Below are 12,139 nucleotides of genomic sequence, written 5' to 3'. Positions count from 1 at the left end.
GAAGGAAGGGGAAGGAGGAAAGACAGAAGGGAAGGAAGGGGAAGGAGGAAAGACAGAAGGGAAGGAAGGGGAAGGTATCCAGAGAGAAACCAGGGGTCTGGGAGAAAATAGGAAACAGAGCAATAGATGGAACAGGGGTTAAGAGGTTCAGGAAAGGAGCCTCCTGGGGTGAAGAGGCTGACCATAAACAAAGAGTCTGCTGGGGAAACAGTGAGGCCACCCGGATCTGCAATCCTAACACTCGGGAGGTTAAGGCAGGAAGACCACAAGTTGGAGGCTAGCCTGGGCTACACAGTGAAAGCCTGTCAGAAGGAAGAAAGAGGAGAGAGAGGGTTAGAACAAAGGAAGGAAGGAAGGAAGGGGAATTCCAAGTGGGACATCCAGAAGGGCTGTCACTTACGGAAGGGCGATGTTCCTGATGTCTTAAGGGACAGAGGTGGGAGACACAAGAAGAGAAAGAAGCTCATGGAGATATCCACAAGATCTGGGGGATGCACTGGGGAAGGGAAGAGACATTGGGCAGGCTCACATTATTGCGTACAGTCTTTCCATCAGGGTCCTTCACAAAGAAGATGCCTTTGCCAACCGGCAGCCGGACCATATGATCCACCTTCCGGCCCAGGGGGTTGTAAATAGTTACCTGGAACTGTGGCAGGAAGGACAAAGTCACAGCAGGCCGCCAGACCCATCTTCCCAGGACACGCCATGCCCTTGTGATGAACTATCCTGTCCCAGTGTCCCTGGACCAAGAATGGCCCTCCAAAAGGAAATTAAGCAACCACTCCATCCCGTCACAACAGGCTTCACCTTCTGGGGTTCTGTCTCGTCAGCCTCCCAGCTCCTACTCACGTGCTCTGAATTCTGGCTGACCGGACAGACGCTGATGTTTAGCTCTCGGCAGAATGAGAAGTTCTGTTTGTAGTAGCTGAGCTGCGACAGAGCATTGCTCACCAGAACCTGGTGAGGATCACCAAAGGACCTGAACCAAAGGTGTGCATCCCAGGAAGCCTGGCCATGCCCCCACCAAGGCCCAGTCTCTCCGACCTAGACCCTGCCCCATTTCCTGTAAGCTCCACCCCTTCTCTCCCAAGAATGGTCACCTCTTCATTCTCCCACAACCCTGGACCACGCCCCTTCCTAGTTCCTTCATGGTCCTGTCCCTCACACCTCACAGGGTCCCCAGCCTGCTGCCAGCTGCCGTGCATAGTCATCTGCAACATTCTGCCGTGCAGTACCAGTGACCGCGTCGTGGTGCTGGAGCACCGCCATTGCCTCATCTGCCAACAGAACACCTATCAGATACCATCTCCCACACAACTCTGAGCCCCACCACCAAGTAAGCGCACACAAAGGGTCGGGTGCAGGATTACAGGGTTCTTAGGTGAATTAAGAATGGCTCTGGAAGGCTGGAGTCATTGATGGCTAAGAGCACTGGCTGACCTTTCAAAGGACCAGTGTTTGACTCCTGATATCACATGCGTCTGTAAGTCTATAGAAGCTGTCTAGAACTTTAACTCTAGGGAATGTGACACTCGCTTTGGCCTCCAAAGTCACCAGATATGTTTGTGGTACACTAATATACATACAAAACACTCACACACATAAAAATAAATTTAAAAGAAAGAATCTCAAAGTCTAGGGATGTAACTCAGTGATCAGTGGAACACTGAGTGGTACATTTGAATGCTGTCTAGCATTCAAGATGTCCAGGGTTCGATCCCCAGGACCACCGAAAGTAAAGTGTGCCCTAGGGATGGTTTTGGTTTCTGGCCTCAATCCTTCTCCCTCCCACTCCATTCAACCCCGTGGTCGACAGACACTCACTAAGGGGTCCACTGTCTCCTGTGCCATATGATCCCAAGTTGGCTGCCACACCGGCCAGTGCCTCCAGCTGGTTGCACACCTGAGGAGAAAGAGGTATGTTAGGCCCCAGCTCCCCTGGGCCTCTTGGCTCCCCACATGCTCACTCACCTGCAGGAAGTTGTAGCTGAGGCGCTCATAGCGTTTGAGGGCCGGCCTGCTAGAAAAATAACCCGTCCAGAACATGTGGGGGCCGTCGGCATACGGAAAGAAGTCGTCCTCCTTCACAGACCTGCACAGGGGCATTTAGAGCAATCAACCCACAGAGCAGGCCGACCCCACCCCAAGCTCCCCAGTCCCCTGCCCCAAATACCAGGTTAGATTGGCCTTGTTCAGCTCCCAGAGGTAACACGTAGGAGTGGAGTAGAGAACGTGGACCCGGCTTCCGTTTACCTGCTGCTGGGGGAAGACATGTGTGAGCCTCGGGATCTGCACCTTCCCGGGGCCCACAGGCATCCAATAGGTGGAGTTCTCGACACCTTTTGTTGTTCTTTTTAAGGTTTATTTCTTTATTTAATGTTCATATTTAATGTTTTGCATGCATGTGTGTCCATGCACCCCCTGCATTCCTGGTGCCCATGAAGGTCAAAAAAGGATGACAGAACCCCTGGAACTGGAATTACAGATGGCTGTGAGCCACCATGTGGGTCCTCTGGAAGGGCAGCCAATGCTCAGCCTCTGAGCCATCTCTCCAGCTCCTAGTCACCCTTTCTGAGTACACAGCAGTGGTCAAATGTAGGCGTATGTCTTGGTCAAGACCAAACACTGTCACTCTTAAAAGGACTTCAGGAAACCCTGTCTCGAAAAACCAAAAAATAAAAAATAAAAAATAAAAAAAATAAATAAATAAAAGGACTTCAGGGATAATTCTATAATTTTACACAACTTTGCCTTATTTATTTATTTATTTATTTATTTATTTATTTTGGTTTTTCGAGACAGGGTTTCTCTGTAGCTTTGGAGCCTGTCCTGGAACTAGCTCTTGAAGACCAAGCTGGCCTCAAACTCACAAAGATCCACCTGCCTCTGCCTCCCGAGTGCTGGGATTAGGGCGTGCACCACCACCGCCTGGCTCCTTTTCTTTTTTATTTGTTTAGTTTGAAGCAGTCTCCTGTGTTATCCAGCTGCCCTGGCTGGCCTAGAATTTTTTAATTCAAGTGATCCTCCTGCCTCAGCCTCCCTGGTCGCTGGGACTACAAGCATGGACAGGGGCACCTACCTGGTTTACAAAAATTTCTAAATAATTCCAACTTTATTATTTAAAACAGGAAGAGATTGGGCATGTGTAGCTCAGTTGGTATGGGGCTTGCGTGGCTTGCACAAAGCCAAGTTTAACCCCCAGCACTCCTCAAGAGGTACAAGCCTAGCAAAAGTTCAAGGTCATTCCAGCACTCAAGAGGTACAAACAGGCGGATCTCTGTGATCTCAAGACCAACCAGGGATATATAGCGATATCCTGTTTTTTAACAGACAGAAATGGCTCAGTGGTTAAGACCACTAGTTGGCTGTTTCAGAGAACCCAGATTCAACTCTCAACAACACATGGCAGCTTACAATTATCTGAAAGTCCAGTTCCAGGAAATCCAATGCCCTCTTCTGGCCTCGATACCAAACATATACATGGTGCACAGATACATATGCAGACAAAATACCCATACAACAAACAAACAACGTTTTTAGAGGAGGAACAGGGGGCACAGGAAGAGGAGCATGTAGAAGAGAAGGGGGTGGATGAGAAGAGAAAGGGAAAAATCTAGGGACAGAGCAGCAGAAATGACAAGTCTGATCATGGAGTCATGCACCTTTAATCCCAGCACTTGGGAAGTAGAGGCAGGAAGATTAGGAATTCACTGTTATGCTCACCTATACACTGAGTTTGAGGCCAACCTAATCTACTGGAAAGTTTGTCTCAAAAAACCTAAAGTGGCTGTGGAAATGACTCAGCAGGTAAGAATGCTTGCTATACAGTTGTAATGGCCTCAGTTCAATCTGCAGAACACACATAAAACACTCGGACTAGCACCTATGAGCCTGTACTCCAGCATTGTTGAGGGCCCAGACAAGAGGACAGTGCAGCTTTGTTGACTGCCGCCTCGCTAGCTTCAGGTTCAGTTCTCAGGGGAATGAGACAGAGACCAATAAAGCAGGACACTGAGTATCCTCCCCTGGCCTCCAAGAACAAACGTGGTCATGTGCACCTACACACACGCACACATACATACACACACACAGGCATACACACGCAATACACAATTTACAATTTTACAAAACTGAAACTATGCTGGGTGTGGTAGCACATGCCTTCAGTCCCAACACCCAAGAGGCAGAGGCAGAGGCAGAGGCAGGGGGATCTCTGTGAGTTGAGGCCAGCCTGGTCTACAGAGTGAGTTCCAGGACAGCTAGGACTAGACCAGAAACCCTGTCTCAATGAAAAATCAAAAGGAAACTTAAACTAAAAATAACTTTTCTCTATTTTGGTTTTGTGTATGATTTTGTTTTTGAGACAGGGTCTCGTGTGTGTGTGTGTGTGTGTGTGTGTGTGTGTGTGTGTGTGTGTGTGTCCCAGGCTGGTCTTCAGCATCCCCAGTAGTGGGGTGCACCACTATGCATGGCTCTCTTCTCTTTTTCACTTACCTCAGGCTTTTGACTGCAGTGATGGAAAGCTGATTGACACACAGGGGCACACTGACCTGTTGGTTGACCAGGCGGATAAGTTTGTCCATGTTTTTGAACCACATGTTGGCATTCTCATACTGGAAGTCTGAACCCATGGTCATCACGGTATGGTTGGTTCGGTAATACTTTTGCTATAGATGAGAAGGCAATCATTGGGCCAGGGTGTACTGGACTATCCCTACACCTACCCCTAAGTACATGTGAGAGCCTTGGGATGTAGTTCCTTGTGAGAATACTAGTCTAGCATGTTCAAAACCCATTGGACCCCCAATACAAAAAAATAATGCTGCACTTAAGAAGAAATGACTATGGCACATAGAAACAGAGGTAAGCACAAAAGTAACGAGTGAGAGGCTGGGGATGCGACTCAGTCAGCCGAGTGTTTGACTAGCATGCACCAAGTCTTGGGTCTAATCTCCAGCACTGCACAAATCAGGCATGGTGGGGTACATCTATGTTCTCAGGACTCAGGAAATGGTGGCAGGAGGGTCAAAAGCTCAAAGCCAGCCTCGCCTACACAGCAAGTTCAAAGCCAGCATGGGCTACGTGAGACCTTATCTATAAAGAACAAAAACAACCAGTAGTTGCTGAAGTAGAGACAAGGACTGGAGGAGGAGGCCGCTTAGCCCCGAAATAACCACACAGATACTGTATTAATTCAATCACTGCTTGGCCCATTAGCTCTAGCTTCTTATTGGCTAACTCTTTTTTTTTTTTTTTTTTTCGAGACAGGGTTTCTCTGTGGTTTTGGAGCCTGTCCTGGAACTAGCTCTTGTAGACCAGGCTGGTATCGAACTCACAGAGATCCGCCTGCCTCTGCCTCCCTCCCGAGTGCTGGGATTAAAGGCGTGCGCCACCATCGCCCGGCCTTGGCTAACTCTTACATCTGAATTTAACCCATTTCTAGTAATCTATGTATTGCCACGTGGGTGTGGCTTACCGGGTAAAGTTCTGTCCGTCTCCAGCGGGGCTCCATGGCTTCTCTCTGACCCTGCCTCCTTTCTCCCAGCATTCACTTTAGTTTTCCCCACCTAGCTCTGTTCTTTTGCCCTCACAGGCCAAGACAGTTCTTTATTCATTAACCAATAAAAGCAGCACATAGACAGAAGGACCTCCCACACCAAGGGACTGGACCAAACTCTCATGCATCCTCCTCCTCCTTCCTGTTTATTTGGGAGGGGAGGGAGCGCATGCTATGGTGTCCACTTACAGCACCAGCTTGAAGGCTGGAGGACAGTTTCCAGGAGCCATTGCTCTCCTTCCACCAAGTGGGTTCTGGAAACTGAACTCAGGTGTTTGGACAGCAAACACCTTTATCGACTGAGCCTTCTCACTGGTCCACTTTTTTTGTTTGTTTACTCGTTTTGTTTTGAGACAGAGCTTCCAGAGATCTGATTGCCTCTGCCCACCCCCAGTGCTGGGATTTAAGGTGTACACCACCATAGCTGGCCCACATGTTTTTTTTTAAATAAGGGGTATAAATAAGTATGTGTCTCTATTTTCTGTGTATTTACACGTGTTTGTGAGGCATGCATTTGCCTCTACACACGTGCACAAATCAGAAGAGTGTCAGGTGTCCCCTTACCATTGTCCACCTATGCCTTTGAGGCAGAGTCTCTCCCTGAACTTGGAACTTGCATTTTCTTCGCTAGGCTGAAATTCAGAAGCTCCAGTGATCCTCCTATCTCTACACTCCTTGGAGCTAGGACTCCAGATAACTCTCATACAGGAGTTCGCAGTCAGAATGACTAGTTTATTATGTGGGTGCCGGGATCTGAACTCTGGCCTTCATAATTGAACAGTAAGTGCTCTGAAGTGCTGAGCTATTTATCCAGCTCCTTGTGTATCTATCTAATGAAGAATAAATCCCAAAGGGAAATCCCTTGGAGGTTCTGGACCTACATGCTATGGACCATGGTCTAGATATCCATGTTACCTGGGAATAGGCCAGCTCCAGGAAGTAATTGACCATAGTAACGGCATTGAACTCAGGGCTTTTGGGATCCTCCACCATGGGTTTGTCTGCACACAGCACATCCCAACACAGGTTCTTCGGAGGGTTGTAATTATTGGGAAGCACACCTGTAAACCAAATTGGACTCAGCACCCCAGATCTTCCCTGGGGTCAGAGCCTGCCATGACCCACCCAGAATAGACTTCTGAATTAGAAAGGGCTGGTACAAAAAGAACACATAGAGCCCAGCTCAAAAATCATTAAAAATTCTAGGATAATCACAGCATATCACAAAATCATACGGGGACCCTTCTGAGCCTGAGGTCTTGTGTGACTGCCCTACCCTTCCACCTCCTCACCTGTGAAGAGGTCGGCAGCTGGGGGCTTCAAGCTGGCACTGGCCCTCCACACCTCCTCCATCTTCAGTTTCTTCTGCCGAACAATTTTATCTTGATAGTCAATGCGCCCAAGGAAGAAGCCATCAAAACCCATCTGGAGTGCAGAAGGGGTGGAGTGAAGGGGTGCAGGTGCTTCTTGCCCAGTTGGAAAAGACAGCACAGAAAAACTACACACAGCCGGGCAGTGGTGGCGCATGCCTTTAATTCCAGCACTTGGGAGGCAGAGGCAGCTGGATCTCTGTGAGTTCGAGACCAGCCTGGTCTACAAGAGCTAGTTCCAGGTCAGGCTCCAAAACCACAGAGAAACTCTGTCTCGAAAAACAAAAAAGAAAAAAGAAAAACTACATACAACTAAAACTAGGTTTTCGGGAGGGGTGGAAAGATGGCTCCATGGCTAAGAGCCCTATCTGCTCTTTCAGAAGACCAGGATTCAATACCCAACATCTATATGGTGGCTCACAACCGTCCATTATTCCAGTTCCAGGAGATCCTACAACCCTCCTCTATAGGCACCGCACACACATGGTGCACAGACATACACGCAGGCAAAACACATATATTAAATAATACATGGCATAACAAAACACCCATACATTTAAAAGAAAAATATAGCTAGATTTTTTTTTTCTTTTTGAGACAAGGTCTCAGTCCGAAGCCATGCTGACCTCAAGCTCACAGTCCTCCTGCACCAGCCTCCCACGTACTGATATGACAGACATGGGTCACACAAAGCCTGTGTACTTTTAAGCTTGAGAAGGGTCAGCAAAAAAGAGGAGGCTCTAAAAACAAAACCCCTTCCATGTCGCTGGTTATGTCAAAGCCAAAAGGAGGCTTCTCCACGCTCTACGATCCAAAGTGGGGATACGTAAGCACAGACAAGAAGCTGGTTCTGAAGCAGGGTAGCGCCACTGCTCAGAGAGGAGCCTCAACCTTAGCAGGCTAGTGAAGTCCAAATTTTAGTAAGGCCTGGGCAAGGGAGGAGACCAAACCAGCTGGAGCAAGACAAAGAGTTTAGACCTGCGGTGCCCTAGGACATAGACCAAGGCTTTAACTCAACTCCCTAGAGTTAAATTCACCCAGGAATTAGGGCCTCAGCAAGTCAGGGTCTAGTCCCAGGAACTGTTAGAGAAGGGCAGTGTTTGAGCAACTAAAGGAAGAGTCAAAGTTAAGGGGCAGGTCCAGAAAGAAAACAGGGAAGCTGGCACCTGGGCAAACAGAGAGGCCTGTTCTCGAGAGTGGCCAAAAGGGTCAATATGCCAGGCTACACGGGGTCGCCCACTGCCACCGAATGTATCTTGCAGGAAGCGCAGCCCAAGTGTCATCTGGTCCACAATAGCACCATAGTGGGTAGCGGCCTCATCATTCATCACCCAGCCACCATTGACAAACTCCAGGCGCCCTGTGCAAGGGGCACAAGGGGAGAAGGGTGTGTGTTAGGAGCAGGGCTATCATGAACAACGCTGGGAAAACTGACTGTACTGTTACTGAAGCTGGAGAGGAGGGGAGTTTCCAAGCCAGTATGCTTAGATCTGCATGACAGGCTTCCCGGGAAGCCACTGGAGGCAGGGCCTTGCAGGACACAAGTCTTCACATGAAGGGGGATTCCAAGCAGGTAGAACTATAGATACAGTGTGTACACACAATGATTGATACAAATTCCACTAGGGAAGCAGGAGGATTTCCACAAGTTCAAGGCCAGCCTGCTGTACGTATCAAGTTCCAGGTCAGGAAGGGCTATGTAATAAGATACTGTCCCAATAGATAATAGTAATAAATAAATAAATAATCTCTGAAATCAAGCTGGGTTGGGCTTCCTCCTCCACTCCTTTGGGCAGGCTCACCCTGGTGCACCAGTTCCCGTACGGTGTCCTTTGTTTCATTTGTCTGCTCCTTCCACCAACGGGAAAAGAAAGCCATCTCCACGTAGATGAAGCGACGGGTGGGATCCTCCAGAAGAGAGGAGATTACCGAGTCTAGGATGTACTGAACAGATGCGTGCTGAATATCATTTAGGACTGTGGACGTAAAGGTCAGGCAGTGAGAGACCACTAGGAGACATGTCTTGATACAAGAGTCCAGATGACTCAGTGTTCTCATCCCAATGTTCACGTCCCTGAAAAAGTTAGCGGGCACCCCCACACACACACTCTCTACTCACTGCCATAATAGTACTGGTCCACTGTCTTCAGCCAGCCTACGTCATCATGTGTATGAGGCAACAGGTGCACGTTGAGCATGCCCGGCTTCACTGGGGGACATGTCTGCACAGAGACGCCAAAACAGACACATTTGCTGTGAGTTGAGAGACCGGCAGGTTGGGGACTCTGAAGTAGAATCTTTGCCTAGCATGTCCAAGACTATAGGCTTGGCCTCTACCGTCACAAAATAGGCAAGGAGGTGGTAAAACACAAGTCTTGACTCTGAAGTGACAGAGAGGTCAAACACTCAGTTAGGTGGTGGGGGCACATGCCTTTAATCCCAGCACTGGAAGGCCAGCGGATCTCGGTGAGTTCGAGGCCAGCCTGGTCTACAAGTGCTACCAGGACAGAATCCAAAGCTACAGAGAAACCCTGTTTTGAAAAAAACAAACAAACAAACAAAAGCTATCATCATCTGTCCCAGGCTGTCTCAAGTAGGACACACCAAGTATTGTGCTCATAGACACAAGTCCCAGTTTGTACAAACCCCATAGAGCAGATTTCCTCCTCTAGAGTAACAACTTTAATAGTAGCTGGAGTTAGCTAGGTATTCACAGACAGCAGGCAAGCGGCCTATGTTGTGGCGCAATATTAGCTCTAGTTGTTCAGTGAGGCATGGTGTAGAGAGGTGACTTGCACAAGGAAGGAGTCAAGAAGCTGAGGAGCCAAACTGGGACTCCAGGCAACCTGAAGGGAGATGACTAGGGATGAGCAGCCCAGCTCACATACTCTTACTCTGGAAGTGAAGATGGGGAGCCCTTCCACGTGATGTGGTCAGATCTGCAAGGCTGGCTTTTCAACAGAGCCGCGCCAAATGGGGATCTGGGAAATGCACTGTCACCCAACAGCGAATTCATGCAAGTGGAACCATAGAAAGCACAACCCGTTCAGCTTAGAGTCCTGTCGTCAAGAAGCGCTCATCCTTAGCCCAACCAATCACAGTTAAGTGCACACAAAGTCCAAGCGGGGAGGTGGATACAGTCTTGAGCAGCCCTGTTGTCAGGCGCACGCCAGACCTTTTCAGAAACCCAATGCACGCACTTAGATCACACCACCAGATCAGCAGCAGTTACTATATAAATCATTGTCACCCACACCTCGGGTTCAGCTCCAGACCAAAGACATTTCCTCCCTCGGACCCCAGCTCACCTCGTAGCCCGCGGCCCAAGCACCAGGTGAGGCCAGTAACAGCCAAAATATTAAAGAAATATGCAAGACAGGCGAACCTAGAGTGCAGGAGTTCATCCAGACCCAACCAACACTCCCACCACCATCACAGACACCAGAGACCAGCCGTGGAGTGCCCATGGTTCCGGAGAGGCCGCTTCCGCGGGCTTCCCTAACCCAGCCAAGTCCCCGCGAATGCTCCGCCCCCAGAAACCAAACTAGCCAATCAGCGCGGAAGGGGGCAGAGCCTAGGCCGTCTACGCACTGTGACTGTGGACTTGGGTAGTTGCTAGGGAAGTACTGAGTCTGTCCCCACCCCCATTACACCCAGGGCTCTTTTGGCAGCAGACCTTAGCTGTAAGGCTTTGCCACGCTTTTGTATGAGTGTGGGCAAAGGATTCAACGTTCCAGTGGACGTCAGTGTTTCCTAAGGGGTGGAAAGTGTAGAAGGGATTCTAGGGTACCACACTCTCTTCAGGGCTGAGGTCCTAGAAGCTGGGGTCGAAAACAGTTCTGGTCTGCCTTGTGGGGCTTGGGACAAACCGCCACCGAAATATCAGAGATGTCAGAGATGAGGCACTCAGCCGGGTCTGAACAGCTCAACAGCTGGAAAGCGCCTTGGAGGGGAGGGAGAACCCTGAGTCTTTCGTACCCTTTCCAACCCCTACAGTCTGTTCATTATTCTGTTGCTCTAATAAAGAAAAGCCCAGGCCAGAGTTTGGTGTGTTGGTATATAGCTGTAATCTTAGCATGCTTGAAGGCTGGGACGGGATATTGCCATCCCAAGATACATGATTACCAGGTCTGCCAGGGCTATACAGAACACACAAATACAGCTCTGGAGTACTGAACCTGTGTAGGATGTATAACACCATGAAGTTCATGTCCAGCACCTCAAAATAAGCAAGTCGATAAATAAATAAATAACCAAACAAAAAAGAAAACCAAAACCAAGATTAGTTAGGTAGGGCCAACAGTCACCCAAATGTGGAAGTAACTGTCTTGCCCCTGATGCCTAAGACATGAGACTTGTGAAATATGAATGTTAACTCATTTAAAAAATCTCAGGAGGAGGGGAGACACACACACAGGACAGTCTTCGCTGGGCAGAGCACCCCAGGAACAAAAGAGAAGTAATACAAGTCAGCCAGAGTGGAAAATTTTATATCAACCGGTTTCAACAAGAAAACAAGTGAATACTTTTAGAAACATGAACAGGGTTTCCCATAACAGTGGCCAGGGAAGGGATGGTAAAAGGGAAGTCTGTGGGTTACCCCTTTGTCAAAGCAAAAGCAGGACCCAAAGAAAGGGCTAACTTCCCTCCATTACGCTGGGAGACCAGAGACAACACTCAGGCAAGTTGAAAACAGCTGCTAAGGGTAGGATGGAAACAGCCAAAGGCTAGGCCAGAAGGTGGGCAGGAGTCCAGGATCCAAGCCCTGCAGGTGACATCACCACGGGGGCGTCATGGGCTGAGGATTCTGCAGATAGGACATCACCACAGCAGAGATTGAGAGCCTGAGACAGAAAAGAGGTGTCAGCTCCAGAGCAGGCATGGTACCCCATCCCGTCGCTCAGGGTCCTTACATGAAGCTACTCATCATCTGTTTGGTGTCCTCCGAGCTCCGGGAGTTGGCAAAGCTGATAAAGGAACAGTAGACGGCAACCCAAGCACACCACTTCAGCTGAAGAAAGGTGGGTGGGAACATTGATCAATGAGAAGTATGTCAAGAAGCCCCCACAACCCAGATTCTCAGAAAGTAGGAGCCACCTGCAGCTTGGACCTTGTCCCCAGGAAGTACCTCAATACCTACCTTTCAGAGCTGCTTGCTGACCCTGGTGTGTGTGTGTGTGTGTGTGTGTGTGTGTGTGTGTGTGTGTGTGTG

General features: G+C 49.1%; 2 protein-coding genes across 3 annotated transcripts in view; both read right to left on the bottom strand.

The window, feature by feature from the left end:
* Man2b1 (mannosidase alpha class 2B member 1) overlaps nt 1-10,482 on the bottom strand; it is an 18,165-nt gene extending 7,683 nt beyond the window's left edge. Inside the window, exons 1-13 of one of the 2 annotated variants that reach the window (XM_026789195.1) lie at nt 10,236-10,482; nt 9,047-9,149; nt 8,730-8,903; nt 8,094-8,287; nt 6,850-6,982; nt 6,473-6,618; nt 4,551-4,667; nt 2,174-2,259; nt 1,972-2,092; nt 1,825-1,903; nt 1,168-1,277; nt 850-957; nt 530-646 (exon numbers count right to left, since the gene is read on the bottom strand). In XM_026789195.1, coding sequence (XP_026644996.1) covers nt 530-646; nt 850-957; nt 1,168-1,277; nt 1,825-1,903; nt 1,972-2,092; nt 2,174-2,259; nt 4,551-4,667; nt 6,473-6,618; nt 6,850-6,982; nt 8,094-8,287; nt 8,730-8,903; nt 9,047-9,149; nt 10,236-10,394 — 1,647 coding nt within the window. In that variant the 5' untranslated portion in view covers nt 10,395-10,482. The remainder of the gene's footprint in view (nt 1-529; nt 647-849; nt 958-1,167; nt 1,278-1,824; nt 1,904-1,971; nt 2,093-2,173; nt 2,260-4,550; nt 4,668-6,472; nt 6,619-6,849; nt 6,983-8,093; nt 8,288-8,729; nt 8,904-9,046; nt 9,150-10,235) is intronic. The other variant, XM_005367004.2, reaches the window with a different exon arrangement.
* A 918-nt stretch (nt 10,483-11,400) lies between these two features.
* The window catches only part of Wdr83os (WD repeat domain 83 opposite strand), a 1,699-nt gene continuing 960 nt past the window's right edge, over nt 11,401-12,139 (bottom strand). Inside the window, exons 3-4 of the mRNA XM_005366998.3 lie at nt 11,841-11,938; nt 11,401-11,771 (exon numbers count right to left, since the gene is read on the bottom strand). Coding sequence (XP_005367055.1) covers nt 11,705-11,771; nt 11,841-11,938 — 165 coding nt within the window. The 3' untranslated portion in view covers nt 11,401-11,704. The remainder of the gene's footprint in view (nt 11,772-11,840; nt 11,939-12,139) is intronic.

This window comes from Microtus ochrogaster, unplaced genomic scaffold, assembly GCF_000317375.1.
Source record: "Microtus ochrogaster isolate Prairie Vole_2 unplaced genomic scaffold, MicOch1.0 UNK15, whole genome shotgun sequence".
Lineage (NCBI taxonomy): Eukaryota > Metazoa > Chordata > Mammalia > Rodentia > Cricetidae > Microtus > Microtus ochrogaster.
Note: the sequence above shows the minus strand (reverse complement) of the source record. Positions and strands in the feature narration are given on the sequence as shown.